This window comes from Berghia stephanieae, chromosome 4 (genome assembly GCF_034508935.2).
Source record: "Berghia stephanieae isolate SIO BIC M18660-M18661 chromosome 4, UCSD_Bste_1.3, whole genome shotgun sequence".
Taxonomy (NCBI): domain Eukaryota; kingdom Metazoa; phylum Mollusca; class Gastropoda; order Nudibranchia; family Aeolidiidae; genus Berghia; species Berghia stephanieae.
Genome location: NC_088363.1, coordinates 38428558 through 38447606, shown reverse-complemented (window position 1 = coordinate 38447606; position 19049 = coordinate 38428558). Strand labels below are relative to the sequence as shown.

Genomic DNA, 19049 nt, shown 5'->3' with positions numbered 1-19049 from the left:
AAACGAACCTTCTCGTAGATTATACAAAATATAGTGTCATGAACCCCCTAAACTGTGTTGTTTTAAACCCAAGAATCATTCTCCTGTGGAAAAAAGATACAATTAGTTATGAATTTATAAAAATGGTACTTATCCGTTTGAGGTAATCCATCCAATGTCACGTGTCGTCTGGGACTCCGCAATCAGAAGCCGCCTGCAGCATACTGCTCACCGCCTTCCAGTTGATGTAAACGTTCTTCCTCCCTTGTCTGTGCTAACCTCCTCATCTCCCTTTTCCTTTTAAAGACAAATTCACCTGCTCTGTCTGCATTCTTTATCCTAACATTGTCCCTTTTAGTCCCATGCTCCACAAAATGTCGTCCCACACTAAGTCCTATTGCCGAAATGAAATCCTGCGATGCCTTTGCTCCCTTGTTGAATTCTCCTACTCCAATCCCACATGAAATTTCCAAACGCTGTCTCCCTACAAACACATGTTTTGGACACCTAGACCAAATCAAAGCATGGATGCTTTCATTTACATTCTGAGTCATTCCAAATAAACATCTCCCCAACAAATCATCATCAGTCAATCTAACATAAACGTCATGGATGTGTTCTGCTACAGTCGGTAGAATAAATGTGGTCATATGTCTGTCGTGGTCAGGTGCTGGCAGACCATTAGCCTTGGCTTTCATGTAGAAGCACCAAGAATCAATTCCTTCTGGGCAGTACTCATGGCGTGGCTGTTTATTGGTTGAGGTGCAGTGATAAAAAGAAGCCCAAATTGCGCGTCGCATGTCGTCCACAGTACTGTTTGATCTAATGGCCCGCGTGTAATATTTCTGAAGTCTGGCGATCTTTGCCTTTGTCAATTTTCCTTTTCCATTCCCTCCTAACGTTACCTTTACCTTCTTCTTGTTGTCCACAGTCTTCCGCAATGCTGTTCCTAGTCTCTTCGCTACATGATTTACACACTCCCTCTTCTCAATTGTCATCCCCTCATACGGTCCCGAATTGTTTAGCTGCTTGATATCTAAGTCCATTCCGCTCTACAGATCTACTCCACATATTCACAGCCGCTACCTGTTCCATACTACCTGATGATCCTTCATGGTTCCTATCACACTCCTCCTTATGGCCACTCAAGAATTCTGCATACCTATCACTATCCCCCTTCAGCTTGTCTCCTACTGTCACACACTTATGGCAATACTTAGAAAGAACCTCATGGTCCACTACAAGTCCTGTTCTGTTCTCTATCACACATCCTATCCCTAACATTGATTTATGTCCCCTCGTGTGCCAACTACCATCATACGAAACATCAACATCAACAATTGGTTGCCCTGCCTGCTCAGGATACGCTCGACGAACAACATCAACAGCTTCAGAACGGAGACGAGACGAATAGCTGGCGAACTGGCGGTGGATGGCCTTCTGGTGGCGAAGAAAGGTCTTATGATGTAGTACAGGCATATCCATCATGCCGCAAAATGAGGCTAAGCCAGCCTGTCCACTTCCATTAGCCAAGGATGAAGCGACTCCACGACGATTAACTTCAAAATATTTATCTTTTTTACGAGATGTATAAAAGGACGATATAACTTTTGAACATGATTTACAAGACAAATGTAGAAGAATGGCAAGACCAACAGAAGAATCACGTGAAACCTCCAACGTAGACTGGAAACAAAAAGGGCAGAGAAGACAATCAACAAGATCCTGGAATACAATCAGCTGCACGATGGTCGAACATTCCAATGAAGACGAAGATGAAGGCTCAGACGTAGAGGCAAAGAAATCCAACTTACGAGCTGATGATGAAGAAGCAGAAGCTGAAGCTGTTGGTTGCGGCGAAGAAAAAGATGATGGAAATAAAGGTGAAGTCGCTGCGTGGGGCGAAGATGTCACAGAAGATGTGGATGCTGGCTCTGGTTCATTAAAAAATTTCTGCTTCTTCGCATCCCTTGCCTTCTTCAAAACATCTTTCCGTGACTTCCTTTTCATGCTGCTAATGGAAGCATTGAAGGTGGAAACCTTGGCTCTAGGCATGACAATCTGTGAAAATAAATAAATATAAATATACCATAATAAATAATTTAAAAAAAAAAAAAAAAAAAAAAATATATATATATATATATATATATATATATATATATATATATATATATATATATATATATTATATATATATATAAAATAAATAAATCGGGGGTTAGCTTAGCTCAGCGTTACGGTCTTTGCTTCGTACCGGAAAGGTACCGAGTTCGATCACCAGCCTCTGTGCTGTGTGGACTTGAGCAAGCCATCTCGCCCTAGCTCAATTTGCAGCGCAGCACTGCGGTTGACGCCTTGGTTATTCCAATCTACCCTTGGAATAGACCCTGGAGAATAATTTCCACTATGGGATGAATAAAGGGGTTTTAAAAAAACAATTTTATTATAACATTTTTATTGCACCCCCTACTGCTAAGCAGTGTTGGAATCAGCCCAAAGTTTTGCCTTAAAAGCACAAAAGATACCCACACATAAGAATTCTGGCTACCAATCATAGTTAAGCACAGATCTGGTATTGCTTTGGATCAAAGTAAAAAAAACATTAAAGAAATTAAAAGAGCAGGCAGAAAGGCCGCTTTCTGGGCAAAATGAATTCCTACCACAATAAGGTAACTAAAAGTCACAGTGGGCTGACCACCTGCTTGGCTAATGCCTTGGTCTAGAGTAATTTCACTTTAAAGTGGCCCTACACTGAAAGGTGAAAAGGCAGAAACTATAGATCAGAAAGAAAGAAACGCCTTTAGGTCAAGAGACGAGAACCATACCTCAGAGCATTGAGAGCACCCCCCCCCCCCACACACACACACACACAGACTCTTGTAGAATGATGGTTATAAAAAAAAAATAAGCACAATCTAGATAATCTCTAAGTTCTAACTCACTGACGTCAATGGTAATCCAAGTCTAAGTTAGCTTTCGACGTCTATCTGTCTGTCTAAGATCTACTATAGATCGGCGTTTAGTTATCTCCTTATTTAAGCTCAATGATCTTCACTAGTCTAATGTAAATCAAAGAAAACAGTATGGTTCTTAATAATCGTATTAAAAATAAAATAAAAACAAAAATTAGCCTTTAGAATTATTTACGAGCAGCATTCTCTTTTACTATCGTCAATGTTTACATTTTAGAATGGAATGCACACTTTGAGACTGTAACCGGTCAATCTGATTTCACTAGTAATAAATAAATAGACATACTTACTGGCTAAAGCGGTATCCAGGCGTCGAAATGATTATCTACCAATTTTTGGTTCTTTGGAAAATGATGATAAAACTTTGCAAATAAGTAAATGGAGTGAAGTTTGTCATGAAACGACCAAAAATCAGTTCGAATCGAAGCGTAAGTAAACGTAGTCGAATGCTCCGGAAATGTACCCGTTGTTATGTCACGTGACTGAAAACCGGGTTACGATTGGTCTTGGAATGTGAGCTAAAATTTTCCATGACGGTAATTACTAAAAATAACTCCTAGACGTCTCTTCAGCCAATCAAAGAAAGGAAAATAGGCTTGGAATTTCTCGATTTCCCCGCCGACCTGTGACACATACGCGAAAGAATGTGAAAGAACGGAAATGCCCTTTCCCTGACATTTCTGCTAATACCAAATAAGCCGGGGTTCAGTGCGGGTTACTAAGGACTATCGAACGTTGATTCTGACGAAAATGACGGAAAAACTTTGCGTTTAGACGATAGTTGCGTCACAAAAAAATTATTTAAAGCACTTTTTTGTAAAAATTTAGCCTTTTGAATGTTTTCAGTGTGTTAAAGAAAGGTTGAATTACCTGAAAGTGCCCTAATCTCATTTTCGATAATTTTAGTGGAATTCATAGTAAAACCGTCCTCTCGACCAGCGCGTACCCCCTTAAAATAAAAAAAAAATGTCAATACTTGTCAAAATACAAATCACCCCCCAATAGTTGAAGAACGTTTGTGTGCTTTTCAACTGTAGTTCAGTCAGTAAAGAAATCATGACTATGACAACAAAATGATAATATCACGCTTTATTATTGAAACAAATTGAGAGACAATATGATAATTTATTATGGAAACAACTTATGATATCTGAGAATCTGACAAAGTGGGGGCCTCAACCACCCCTTTCCCTTCAATGGCTAAGACAGACCCTTTATAGGTAGCTACCCTGTCTTTGTTAGTACGCATGTCTGGTTTCAAAGTCTCCCACACTTTTTTCTTGGGGTTCAGCTGTGCATCCGGCTCACCTGAAAGTCAGTGAAAATATCATTATTATTACAAAGTACAGGTGTCATGTTCCGTCCTACATGTTAAATGTTGCTGTTGGCCAGGGACCCCTTGTAAAGCGCTTTGAGCATGTTTAGTGGAGATTGTGCTATATAAATTATAAAAGCTAAATTTCGGACAGAGACAATGCTGTTAACGACCAGGTACTCATTTTACACCTCAGTACGGTGAGAGAATGTGAGTAAGGAGCCATTTCCAAGGACTCAACTATGTGCCGAGCAAGGCTCGGCACCCAGGAACTTCCGATCCGAAAGTGAGAGTCATACCACAAGACCACATAGCCGCACTTCATCTTCAGTCTAGAAGAAAGAGAGGCAGATTATCAAATCTGTATAAAATATGAGAAATATCATGGTGGCTATTTCAAACACCATTGCTCTTGGAGATATTTTTCTGACTCCCTTGTAAACACCACAATAATTGGGTAGCTGGGGCTCTCAGTTGTCCCGATAGCTCAGTTGATAGAGGACTCGCTTCACACGCAAAGGGACCAAGATTGGTCCCTGGTACAGTCAAGATTTTTTCTGACCCCCTGTCTTCTCAGCAGTGAATGGGTAGCACGGTCTGTTAGATCTGGTGGAAAGTACTTTGCAATCCTATCCAAAGGAAAACAAGCAGTTGCTATTGTCCATTTCATGCTATAAAATCGGGATAAACTCCGACTCCATGGGTCTAATGCAGAGCTGCCTACTTGAAATTTCAAAAATTCGTAGTTTCCAAGGGAAAAAAGAAAAAGCCACATTAAATAGCTTTAGAAATAAATAATTTCCAGCATGGTCCAAAAATGCTCCAAAGTCCTGAATATAGGTTCTAAGGAACTAAACTTTCCTTTTCAACAAGATTTATTGAGTCAAAGAAATGAATGTTGATCTCTAGCTGGAGCCAAAAATTCGTATTTCTACGAATTTTTTGTATTACAAGGCAGGTCTGCTCATGGCTCTGAAGGACTAATTTAAAACAAAATAAATAATTGAGCTTTATATAGCGCAATATCCACTAAATGTGCTCAAAGCGCTTTACAAGGGGTCCCTGGTCAACAGCAACATTTAACATGTAGGACGGAACATGACGCCTGTTCGGCGATATTATAATTTTTCGGACAAAGGCAAAGCTGTTAACGGCCAGGTACTCATTTTACACCTGAGTATGGTGAGCGAATGTGAGTAAAGAGCCTTTTCCAAGGACTCAACTATGCGCCGAGCGCGAGGCTCAAACCCAGAAACTTCCGATCTGAAAGCGAGTGTCATACCACCAGACCACATAGCCGACTAATTGTAATATTTACTTACCAGGGAATTCTTTCACCCTGACACGATCTCCAATGGATGCGGACGTGGGAGGAACAAGGATTTCCGTCTTCTCTGGACTGGTTGCACACATGATCATGCCCTCTGACAAGACACCTCGCATTTTTGCTGGCTTCAAATTGCACATGAACACAGCTATACGGTCCTTCATCTTTAAACAATTTAAAAGAGGGGAAAAATAAATTAATAGAACGAAATGTGATCGCATATTGTTTTTTAATGTGGCACATGGGACAAGGATGTGACAATGTAAAAGTTAAAAGTTTTTAAAAAGTTTTATAAACCATGTTAATCTCCAAAAGTTTTTAAAAAGTTTTATAAACCATGTTAATCTCCAACCCTTTACAACAGCAAAACAAAACAAGTTCATCCCATTGGCTATTAACCACCACATCTCTTGGAACAAATTATTCTAACAATAATAAAAGAATTAATAATTTTAACAAAACAAAAGATTACAAATAAGCGGATCATGATTAGGCTAAAAAAATCCAGATTAAGTGAAAACTGTATCATTATGATAAGAAGCTGGAATATTCATTACTAAACCAATTAAGAAACTAGCTTATTGGTCTTATGATATGACAGAGCTTATGACGTATAGGCCCATGGTTCCAGTGCGGTAGCTGGATTATCTTCTTGTTTATCTCGTAGGTCATGCATATTAACCAAAGGGGATCTAAAACTTGTGCAACTTTGAGACAGCAGATTGGACAGGGTCATGATAGGGCATTACAACTAACTAAAAGTAAAAGTCAGCAAGAATAAAAAAAATTCAAACAACTTACAGCATTGATGGGAACGTGTTTGACAAGGCCGCTGACAATGGTTCTGTTTTTCCCTTCACCCAAGTCAACCTCTTCCACATAGAGAGAGTCAGCATCAGGATGTTTCTCCACCCCGACAATCTTTCCGACACGCATGTCTAATCGAGACACGTCAATTTCTGCATCTCCCTTCCCATCATCTCCTTTTGCAGCTTTAGCTTTACCATCGGCACCTGGATGGATAAAAAGCATTGAGACAAAACAGATAAGGGCCACTGAGACGCGTGATAAAAATTTGTTTCAAATATCAAATTAAGAAATTGAGGAGCAGGCACTGATGTAAAATCAAGAACTGAACAAAAGTGTATGAAATGTGCCAGACAAAGCAAGAAAGTAAAATACAAAAAAAAAAAAAACATCTAAAAAAATCAGTCGACCTCGACTGAGGATCGAACCTCAGACCTTCTGATTACCGGTCAGATGGCTAGCACAAAAATGATTTTGCCTTATGTTTGTATTGAACGGAAATGAAAGCTACCATTGCTCTTAGTGTGGCATGTAACAAGCGTGCGTCTGGAGTTATGTGTGTGTGGGAAGGGAGGGGAGTGGGTGCAAAGCATGTTTGACCAGTGTTTTTTACACACTCGACTTATCGCTCTATATAATAATTCTAATATGTACCAGTACCAGTGGGAGACTAGCAAGAAATGATTACCTAAGGCTGTTACTGTTATATCAAAATCAAATAAGTAATTGAGGATGGGGTGAAAGGAGAGGCGTGGTGGAGATAAGTGAGGAGTGATAATGATTAGTTGGATCATGGGTGCAAGAGTGCCGGCCGATTGGATTACCGAAAAAAACGTCGCCGGCTTTTTGCGATTTGGATTTGATTGATTTTTTTTTTGGATTTTTTTTGTTTTGTTTAGGTCCCAACAATCGGCTCGGGTACCTCCATATGATTAAGCGAAACTTTTGAATCACGATGCTACTGTGACCCGGAAGCGAGAGTTATATTATTAAATTTGAACCGGAAGTTGATTAGAGAAGAAATGAAAGTTGACCCAGACAAAAACACAGCATCCGTGAATCTTGCAGGCTTTTTCAGATTATATGTCTGGTCATAAGTAGACTCGCAGGCTTTTTGAGGTCCAGTTGCTTGCACCCATGAGTTGGAATCATGGGTAAAGATTTCACTTACTGAGTCGACAATGTGACGTGCTGGCTTTGTCTTATTACTATAGCCACCAAATTAGAACTATATTCCATCTCTGAATGACATAAGATGCACTAAACACGACACCTCATTATAATGAGGGCTTACCAAAACCACACATATTTACCTGCCTCACATTCTTCTTCATATTCTTTGGAAAATACTCAACATGGAAAACTCGAAAACACAGAAATCTAAAAAAAATAGGCCCTGTTCCAACTTGTTTGAGATTTACGTGCTGCATTGCATAAAGGAGTACCTTCATTTTTTCCCTTCTTCTCTGTCTTAGTTTTCTTTGCTGGGGTTGTACTCTCCTCTTTAACCTCAGTTGGAGCAGTCCCTTGTTTGTTCTGGGTAGTTTTGGAAGGTCCATTTGTCACTGTCACAGGGCCTGTCATAGCAGCGGCTACTTCCTTTGATGGTACATGGATTTGACGCACTGGGATGGGTGGGGTGGGGGGAAGGAGGATAGAAACAATAATATATATGATCATGAAAGGAAACTTGGTCATGTAGAGTTGAGCTCTGTATCTTTGTTATATCATATTAATTATAGGGCTTTAAATGGACCAAAGGTTCCTTAAATGCGCTTAAGACATAAGTAACAATAACACTGTACAAAACATATTGCATTGTAAATACTGTTTGAGACAAAAGATAAAAAAAACAAAAAAAACAAAACAAAGAAAGACATGTACAGTAGTCAATGTCTTTCTGCACGCCAAATTCATGTCCACATCGCATTATGGTACATCATTCCTGGGTGACAGAATTTTTTTTCTAAATAATATGTCTCCATGACTACATGCAAGGTTCAGATAACTGCATGCTCTGCTTTGACCATCTTCTATTTTTCCCATCCAATATTTTTACAACCAATTTAAATCAATAGCAATGGAAATGCAGTTTCACACATCATACTAGTTTATCGGGTACACGTGATAGTGCCATAGCATTGTTAAGAAGGTTAATTATGGGTTACTACACAGTGAATCTTCATCATTCCCCAGGGCATTCGAGGTGTGCAAGCGCCGTAAAACACTTAAAAACAAACAAACAAACAGCATGTGAGGTGTCATAATCATAACGTTAGCGAGTTTACACACCACGAATATTTGCCACTCGCCAGGGCATGCAAGGTGTCATAATCCGTTAGTGAGCTTACACCATTCAGCCATTGTGTCTCCTTATGTAATAAATCTTTATTGCTGCAAGTGCAAGCTCTCTGTTGACAATCTTTTACTTTTTCCACCAGAGTTTTATTTACGACTAGTGTAAATCAATGACAATGGAAAGACACTTTCATACTTCATAAATTATCTGGGACGAATCTTCATCGTTTGCCAGGCCAGGCAAGGTGTCATAATGTTAATGACAGATCACACCTTTCCGACAATTGCAACCTTTTTGAAATTGCAAGCTTGCGCTGAAAAGTTTGACAAGCTAAACAAATTAAATTGCTTGATTTAAGCATAGAATTCATTTTCAAAATTCTGACAAGCCTTGGTCGTCCCATTTGATAGTTAGAGTTTGAACAATACATATTTCAGAGGAGATAATCCACGATTTATTGACGTCCTTAAAGTCAGTCACATATTGGATTATTGCACACTTTTCAGCTCCCCCTAGCACCCTGCAGAAAAGTGATGACTACTGTATTATAAAACATTTACATTTTAAATATGGTGCTTATGACATCCTAAGTTTAGTATGGTTTCATATTTTAAAGTCATGTCAAGACGATGATCAGTTTTTATTTTAAATGAGACGTTGAAAGATTGATAACAATAATAAAGAGTGAAAAACAGACGATATTTTGAATTGTTCTGATTATCAAAATGTTTGGTTCATCTTTTTTGGGTTTAACACATTGAACATTCTATTGTGTTCATGTCAATTGATAAATGCAAAATTTATCATGTAAATTAGTCCATTAATGATCAATTCATTTTATCCTGTTGAAATCAAACACAGTGGAATCCATATAAAGCCAACACCATGTGAACAGAAAGATAGGTTGGTTTTTAAGCAAGGTTGATATTATCAATTATCAATGGAACACACTTACATAAAGAACTAAAAAATTTGGGACCAACAAAAGGTGTTGACTGTATTCAAAATTGCAGGTTACGACTGAGCCAAATCATAAATTAGGACAGACAATTTGAGCAGATTACTGATCTCCCTTTTATTCTAAGCGTTATTGTGGTTGTGGTGTTATTTTTGTTGTTATGTGAAGTTAATGAAGGGAAGGAGGTCAGTGTGACGCGAAAGACGAACGGAAGCAGTGGAGGGAATTGAGTTGTCAAGGAGAGGAGACGGGAGAGTAGTTGGAGATGTGAAAATTTACGGTTGATTATTGTGGACGTTTTCGTATGCATTTTGTTTATTTGTTATCTCGTGGCCGTTATATGATACTGGACCAGTTGGAGGAAACAAGTGAGGTTGATACGTCAGATGGGGGCAGCCAGGTCAGTCCATTCATTATTTAACTACAGTTATATTACTGTTCCTGCCTGTAAGAGGAGACAATTCTTGGTGAAGTGACAGAAAGAGAAAACCAGAGACTCACCTCCATTCCCTACTTCAGCCAGAATCAAACTCATCTTCAATGATTCTATTTCTTTTTTCAAGACATCATTTTCCTTCCTCAAATTCTCCTCCTCTCCTAAGCTAGCCTGCTTCACTAAGGGTTAAAAAAAAGTGGATAACTTAGCATACATGATAAAATGTCCAAAAAACAAACAAAAAGATGGTAACCATTAAATATTGTGTATTATTGCGAATTGCAAAATAAAAAACCATTGGTGTGAAAACTATGAATGCATTTGTGACCAAAACCAATGGTTCTCTCCATAAATGGGGATTGTCTAATGCAAGAGAATAAATTGAGAATAACAACAGCCAACCAACCCCCCCCCCCCACCCACTCCGAGAAAAAATAAAAATAAATTGTGGAAACAGGGTTACACTTTGCTGATCATCGAGAGGTTGTTACGATCGGTGTGTCTTTTTTACGAAACCCGCCGAAACCCGCCGAAACCCGATGAAACCCGACGAATCCCGACAACGTTATGGGAAGTAGGTGGCTGTGGGGAGTGAACCTAGAACTCAGGGAAGTGTACACCATTGGGGAGTGAACCTGGGACTGGGTTTCGGCGGGTTTCGTAAAAAAGAACCAGTGCTTTTTTACGAAACCCGCCGAAACCCGGCGAAACCCGACAATATACAGCAAAGTTATGGGAAGTAGACAACTGTGGGGAGTGAACCCGAGACTCAGGGAAGTGTACACCAGTCGGGAGTGAACCTGAGACTAAGTTTATCGGCCGGTTTCGGCGGGTTTCGTAAAAAAGAATTAGTGCTTTATTACGAAACCCGCCGAAACCCGACAATATCCGGCAAAGTTATGGGAGTTTGGCAACAGTGGGGGGTGATCCTGGGAGTCAGGGAATTGCACACCAGTGGGGAGTTAACCTGGGACTGTGTAAAAAGGATATCAGTGGGAAATAAACCTGGGACTAAAGGGACATGGATACCATTGAAAGTTGAAGCCGGATATGGGAATTGAGTACCAGAGGAGAATGAACCTGACACTATAGAAGGTGGGCGCCAGTGGGGAGTGAACCTGGGATTCAGGGAATTGCACACCAGTGGGGAGTTAACCTGGGATTGTGTAAAAAGGATATCAGTGGGAAATAAACCTGGGACTAAAGGGAGATGGATACCATTGAAAGTTGAAGCCGGATATGGGAGTTGAGTACCAGAGGAGAATGAACCTGACACTATAGAAGGTGGGCGCCAGTGGGGAGTGAACCTGGGATTCAGGGAATTGCACACCAATTGGGAGTTAACCTTGGACTGTGGGAGATGGATAACTGTGGGTATCCGAGCCGAACTATAGGAGTTGGGTGCCAGAGGAGAATGAACCTGACACTATAGAAGGTGGGCGCCAGTGGGGAGTGAACCTGGGATTCAGGGAATTGCACACCAGTGGGGATTTAACCTGGGAATATGTAAAAAGGATATCAGTGGAAATAAACCTGGTACTAAAGGGAGATGGATACCATTAAAATTTGAAGCTTGGTATGAGAGTTTGGTACCAGAGGAGAATGAACCTGACACTAAAGGAGGTGGGCGCCAGTGGGGAGTGAACCTGGGACTATGTAAAAAGGATATCAGTGGGAAATAAACCTGGGACTAAAGGGAGATGAATACCATTGAAAGTTGAAGCCGGATATGAGAGTTTGGTACCAGAGGAGAATGAACCTGACACTATAGGAGGTGGGCGCCAGTGGGGAGTGAACCTGGGACTATGTAAAAAGGATATGAGTGGGAAATAAACCTGGGACTAAAGGGAGATGAATACCATTGAAAGTTGAAGCCGGATATGAGAGTTTGGTACCAGAGGAGAATGAACCTGACACTATAGGAGGTGGGCGCCAGTGGGGAGTGAACCTGGGACTATGTAAAAAGGATATCAGTGGGAAATAAACCTGGGACTAAAGGGAGATGAATACCATTGAAAGTTGAAGCTGGATATAAGAGTTTGGTACCAGAGGAGAATGAACCTGACACTATAGGAGGTGGGCGCCAGTGGGGAGTGAACCTGGGACTATGTAAAAAGGATATGAGTGGGAAATAAACCTGGGACTAAAGGGAGAAGGATACCATTGAAAGTTGAAGCCGGATATGGGAGTTGAGTACCAGAGGAGAATGAACCTGACACTATAGGAGATGGGCGCCAGTGTGGAGTGAACCTGGGACTCAGGGAAGTGCACACCAATTTGGAGTTAACCTGGGACTGTGGGAGATGGATAACTGTGGGTATCCGAGCCGAACTATAGGAGTTGGCTACCAGAGGAGAATAAACCTGACACTATAAAAGGTGGGCGCCAGTGGGGAGTGAACCTGGGAGTCAGGGAATTGCACACCAGTGGGGATTTAACCTGGGAATATGTAAAAAGGATATCAGTGGAAAATAAACCTGGTACTAAAGGGAGATGGATACCATTAAAATTTGAAGCTTGGTATGAGAGTTTGGTACCAGAGGAGAATGAACCTGACACTAAAGGAGGTGGGCGCCAGTGGGGAGTGAACCTGGGACTATGTAAAAAGGATATGAGTGGGAAATAAACCTGGGACTAAAGGGAGATGAATACCATTGAAAGTTGAAGCCGGATATGAGAGTTTGGTACCAGAGGAGAATGAACCTGACACTATAGGAGGTGGGCGCCAGTGGGGAGTGAACCTGGGACTATGTAAAAAGGATATCAGTGGAAATAAACCTGGGACTAAAGGGAGATGAATACCATTGAAAGTTGAAGCTGGATATGAGAGTTTGGTACCAGAGGAGAATGAACCTGACACTATAGGAGGTGGGCGCCAGTGGGGAGTGAACCTGGGACTATGTAAAAAGGATATGAGTGGGAAATAAACCTGGGACTAAAGGGAGAAGGATACCATTGAAAGTTGAAGCCGGATATGGGAGTTGAGTACCAGAGGAGAATGAACCTGACACTATAGGAGATGGGCGCCAGTGTGGAGTGAACCTGGGACTCAGGGAAGTGCACACCAATTTGGAGTTAACCTGGGACTGTGGGAGATGGATAACTGTGGGTATCCGAGCCGAACTATAGGAGTTGGCTACCAGAGGAGAATAAACCTGACACTATAAAAGGTGGGCGCCAGTGGGGAGTGAACCTGGGAGTCAGGGAATTGCACACCAGTGGGGAGTTAACCTGTGAATATCTAAAAAAGAATATCCGTGGGAAATAAATCCGGCTTCAACTCCCAATGGTATCCATCTCCCTTTAGTCCCAGATTTATTTCCTACTGATATCCTTTATACATATTCCCAGGTTAACTCCCCACTGGTGTGCAATTCCCTGAGTCCCAGGTTCACTCCCCACTGGCGCCCACCCCTTTTGTGTCAGGTTCATTCTCCTCTGGTACCAAGCTTTCATATCCGGCTTCAACTTTCAATGGTATCCATCTCCCTTTAGTCCGAGGTTTATTTCCCACTGATATCCTGTTTACATAGTCCCAGGTTCACTCCCCACTGGCGCCCACCTCCTATAGTGTCAGGTTCATTCTCCTCTGGTACCAAACTCTCATATCCGGCTTCAACTTTCAATGGTATTCATCTCCCTTTAGTCCCAGGTTTATTTCCCACTGATATCCTGTTTACATAGTCCCAGGTTCACTCCCCACTGGCGCCCACACCCTTTTTTGTCAGGTTCATTCTCCTCTGGTACCAAGCTCTCATATCCGGCTTCAACTTTCAATGGTATTCATCTCCCTTTAGTCCCAGGTTTATTTCCCACTGATATCCTTTTTACATAGTCCCAGGTTCACTCCCCACTGGCGCCCACATCCTTTAGTGTCAGGTTCATTCTCCTCTGGTACCAAACTCTCATACCAAGCTTCAAATTTTAATGGTATGCATCTCCCTTTAGTACCAGGTTTATTTTCCACTGATATCCTTTTTACATATTCCCAGGTTAAATCCCCACTGGTGTGCAATTCCCTGAATCCCAGGTTCACTCCCCACTGGCGCCCACCTTCTATAGTGTCAGGTTCATTCTCCTCTGGCACTCAACTCCTATAGTTCGGCTCGGATACCCACAGTTATCCATCTCCCACAGTCCAAGGTTAACTCCCAATTGGTGTGCACTTCCCTGAGTCCCAGGTTCACTCCACACTGGCGCCCATCTCCTATAGTGTCGGGTTCATTCTCCTCTGGTACTCAACTCCCATATCCGGCTTCAACTTTCAATGGTATCCATCTCCCTTTAGTCCCAGGTTTATTTCCCACTGATATCCTTTTTACACAGTCCCAGGTTAAGTCCCCACTGGTGTGCAATTCCCTGAATCCCAGGTTCACTCCCCACTGGCGCCCACCTTCTATAGTGTCAGGTTCATTCTCCTCTGGTACTCAATTCCCATATCCGGCTTCAACTTTCAATGGTATCCATGTCCCTTTAGTCCCAGGTTTATTTCCCACTGATATCCTTTTTACACAGTCCCAGGTTAACTCCCCACTGGTGTGCAATTCCCTGACTCCCAGGATCACCCCCCACTGTTGCCAAACTCCCATAACTTTGCCGGATATTGTCGGGTTTCGGCGGGTTTCGTAATAAAGCACTAATTCTTTTTTACGAAACCCGCCGAAACCGGCCGATAAACTTAGTCTCAGGTTCACTCCCGACTGGTGTACACTTCCCTGAGTCTCGGGTTCACTCCCCACAGTTGTCTACTTCCCATAACTTTGCTGTATATTGTCGGGTTTCGCCGGGTTTCGGCGGGTTTCGTAAAAAAGCACTGGTTCTTTTTTACGAAACCCGCCGAAACCCAGTCCCAGGTTCACTCCCCAATGGTGTACACTTCCCTGAGTTCTAGGTTCACTCCCCACAGCCACCTACTTCCCATAACTTTGTCGGGATTCGTCGGGTTTCGGCGGGTTTCGGCGGGTTTCGGCGGGTTTCGTAAAAAAGACACACCCGTTACGATTGTTTCTTTCTTCGTGATAATCTGACATCAGCCCCCCCCCCCCTCTCCTTGTTTTTAATCCAAAAAATGGACACTTAATTGATGAATGAAAACTTACCTGCAGCCTTTCTTATAGAATCAATTTGGTTCTGGAGATTGGCCAGAATTGTTTCTGTTTCCGCAGCCCTTGCTTTGATACGGTCCAATTCCTGACCAGAACTCATTTTTCTAAAAATATAAAGAACAAAAAAAGTATTGGATGCTAAGTTTCACTAGAGGCCATTTGTTCGATAGCTCATATTTTAAAATCTGAATCTTCCTTTGATGTCCACCTTCATTCATGAAGATTTTATATGAACAATATAACATTAAGGTGAAAATTCAGCAGTGATCTAGAAGCTCTGAAAATAAATCTAAAGTGGGTGCAGATGTAACTTCCAGCGTTAAATTGTTCCAATCTGTGATGGTTCTGTAGTAAAATGAGAATTTTCTGAGGTCTTTGGTGGATGTTAGGGGAATGAAACTGTCCATGTGGGAATTTCTGGATGTTTGTGACGGTGTTTGGAGATCAGGATTTGAAATCGCCACCAGGTTTTTCTTTATCATGGTCAGGTGTGCTATTTTCTTCTTAATTTGGAGTGACTTCCATACAAGTTGATCAATCATGCTGCTCACACTTGATGTTTTCTCATAATTTCCCGTAACAAAATGAGTGGCTAGTCTCTGTACTGCCTCCAGTTTATCAAAAAAGGTGTTTTGCGTGTGGGTCCCAAACAGTGCATGCATATTCAATTTGTGGTCAAACCAATGACTTGTAAGCCAATGATTTTAGGGTCCTATTTGCTATTAATGTGATGTTGTTGATGAACTACCATGCACTAATAATAATAATAATAATAATAATAATAATAATAATAATAATAATAATAATTATTATTATTTTATCAGCAACATCATTATCTGAATACTAACTGAGCTAACATTGTGTTACTAACTGCACAACAAAGAACCCTTAAAAGGATATTTCACAGAACACGGAAGAGTTCCAATAAATCTTGAATTCATTTTAGCTTTATGTCAAATGAAAGCTGTGCCTCGGCATAATTTTCAGTATTGAAAATACTAACCGTGATTCAAGAGTAAGTGTCTTGAAATAGTAATTGTATGAATATGGCAGATTCTGGTATGGTGATGAATTGAAAATCAAAGCTTGTCTAGATCCAAGAATCTTACTAGAGTGGTACCTCAGTGTTGTTTGACAAATCTTGTTCAAGACCATGTAGGATCTGGAGACGACAATGATTAACAACATCACTATTTCTTCATATAACAGATGAGCACAGTTCTATATTTCAAACTGAACACCTATAACTAAAAAAAGATTTGAGATTTTATATAGCGCGATATCCACTTAATGTGCTCAAAGCGCTTTACAAGGGGTCCCTGACCAACAGTAACACGTAACATGTAGAACGAAACATGACCCTGTACTGTTAGGCGATATTACAATTTTTTTGTGACAGAGACAACGCTGTTGACGGCAAGGTATCATTTTACACCTAAGTACGGTGAGAGAATGTGAGTAAAGAGCCTTTTCCAAGGACTCAACTATGAGCTAAGCGAGGCTCGAACCCAGAACCTTTCGAAAGCGAGTGTCATACCACAAGATCGCATAGCCACTCAATTCAATGATGGAAGTCACTTACTTGTCTTCAGGACAGTAACAGTGTCTACAATGTAAACACTAAGCAGCGAGTTAAACTACAATCTAAAACTATTTAAACCTCATGGACATAGATGGGTCTATACACAGAAAATAAGATGAGAAGCCTCTTTTTTTCTGTGGGTCTATTTCTACACTGCACGTTTACACCCCCAATGGCGGTACATAAAAACGGGTTTTAATTAATTTTATGATTATTTATTGTCATAATTTCATTCGTATTTCCTTACAAATGGGTATTCCATCTTCTGTCCCATCATTGTTTATGCTTATTCGCCTTAACTACGCATTTCACACATCCTTCATTCGACATTAGTCCTTTTTGTCATGTTTTGTTGATAAAGGGGAAACCCGAAACATCCACATTATATGTCTTCGTGTAATAAATTGAGACTTACAATTCAATGCTTATCGTTATTTTTTCCCTCGAGCTTCAAGCAGCAACATTTTCATTAATTAATCAGCACCGCCAACAGAGGTGCATAAAAACGGTGCGCTTTTTTTAAACCGCCAAAAGAGATGCATAAAAACAGTGCGTTTTTGTACACCTCCCACGGAGGTGCATAAAAACGCTAGCTATCAAAATTAATTAACATTAACATACCAAGCCAATGTCTGATTGATAATTATAGGAAGTGTCAATTGCCAAGGAGTGAGTCCTTGGTAGTTGACGGTTCATCAATTGCCAAGGAGTCAAATTGGAACTCTTCAGCCGCATGTGGTGATTTCAGTCGGGCCTCAATCAGCTGCATGTGGTGATTTCAGTCAAGCCTCGATTTGCGCGCATACGAATCTCGAACCCCGTCACTTTCTTTTCTTCCATTCGCCATTCACTCATTCCTTGTCAATCGTTGTGGAAAGGATCAAGTCCACACTTGTTGGCATTTGTTTTTAATTTTTATGTCTTTTCACGAATTCCAAGATGATTTAAAATAATATCAAACAAAAATTACTGTTGATTTCGGATTCAGCGGGGGAAAAAAAAAAACAGAAGGACGAGGTGGCAAATCCCTGCCAAGATGTCCTAGATTAAAAAAGAAAAGTAAGATTTCCTTTATTTTAAAGGAAATATACTGCACATCGTCTTAATACGGAATAATTAACGTAAAATATTTGTGCAACAAGATCAATCCGTGGCATTATTAGTAAATAGTTGATGATCTACCAACTGGCAAGGTCCGTAACAAAAAGAGGAAATATGAGAGAGAGAGAGAGAGAGAGAGAGGGGGGGGGGGGGAATGACAGAGAAATACATACACAGAGGAAAAAATGGCAGAGAGGGAAAAGAGAAAATTACAGAGAGAGAGAGTGTGTGTAATGGAGGAAAAAAAAAGAGAAAACGACACACAGAGAGAAAGAAGAGTAAAAGAGACTATTAATTAATATTAATACATAACATCACTCTGTGGCAATGCATCACTTCATGACACTAAAGGTACTCCGTGGCAGTTAAAAGTACACATGCGTAGTTGATGAACTGACACGGTCCTTGGCAATTGACGATTTGACAATTGTCAAGGTCCTTGGCAATTGACGCTACCATAATTATAATGGAGACTAATCTTTAAATTTAAAATGACAAAGAGATGAGTGACGTCAATTTCGTTCCTTCTGTAGAGGAGATTTAATTATTTTTGTGGTATTACTTATCTATTACATCATGCTCACATTCATTCATCATTCATATGTTGTTGACATGTTGACTTTACGTACGTCTTCTCTTCACGTGCATTTACAGATTGAGATTGGCCCCAAAATGTTGTATCAGAAAAGATGGTAATTCTGCATTCTCTAGAAAAATAATTGGGAGGATTAGACGAAGTCTGTTTATATACTATAACGTTTACCTTCCTCAATGTCGATGCAGAAGTTCAGCAGTCGACGTTGTCGAGCGAGACAAGTGACTCGAGACAAATCGAAACTAGGTACACACTAGTGTCGAGCGGAAGTCTCGATGATACCTCAAGTCATCGGCCACCAACACTCAAAACTTCCCGAACTCGATGACCAAGGAAAAGTCGGGAATTCCCGAGAAGTAGCACTTCAACTGAGCTTTGGATGGATTTTTTTGTATTAAAACTTAAAATACATTAAATAAATTCACTTTGTATAATAATAAAACATTGATACCTATAACCATTTTGATCTATTTACGACGTTTGTGTTTTGTTAGCTGTTTAAAATATGATATAACGTCAATACCCAATACCAATGACTAGGTATTGAATGAAAGCACCGATGACTAGAGCGAT

The 19049-nt window shown here is 40.7% G+C and overlaps 2 protein-coding genes across 4 annotated transcripts; both read right to left on the bottom strand.

Moving 5' to 3' along the window:
* Positions 1–970: 970 nt before the first annotated feature.
* Positions 971–3365, bottom strand: LOC144970526 (uncharacterized). The gene is made up of 2 exons (XM_078910263.1): positions 3242–3365; positions 971–2040 (listed from the first exon to the last, which is right to left on the bottom strand). The coding sequence occupies exon 2, from the start codon at positions 2032–2034 to the stop codon at positions 982–984; it is 1053 nt and encodes a 350-aa protein (XP_078766389.1). The 5' UTR covers positions 2035–2040; positions 3242–3365; the 3' UTR covers positions 971–981.
* A 660-nt stretch (positions 3366–4025) lies between these two features.
* LOC144970525 (aminoacyl tRNA synthase complex-interacting multifunctional protein 1-like) lies at positions 4026–18770 on the bottom strand. 3 transcript variants are annotated; one of them, XM_078910259.1, is made up of 8 exons: positions 18645–18770; positions 16202–16360; positions 15193–15302; positions 10159–10272; positions 7846–8025; positions 6395–6606; positions 5589–5757; positions 4026–4259 (listed from the first exon to the last, which is right to left on the bottom strand). In XM_078910259.1, the coding sequence occupies exons 2-8, from the start codon at positions 16351–16353 to the stop codon at positions 4093–4095; spliced, it is 1104 nt and encodes a 367-aa protein (XP_078766385.1). In that variant the 5' UTR covers positions 16354–16360; positions 18645–18770; the 3' UTR covers positions 4026–4092. The 3 variants fall into 3 exon arrangements, with proteins under 3 accessions (XP_078766385.1, XP_078766386.1, XP_078766387.1); XM_078910260.1 differs by having other exon boundaries at positions 18466–18695; XM_078910261.1 differs by lacking the exon at positions 18645–18770 and adding an exon at positions 18511–18642.
* Positions 18771–19049: the final 279 nt, after the last annotated feature.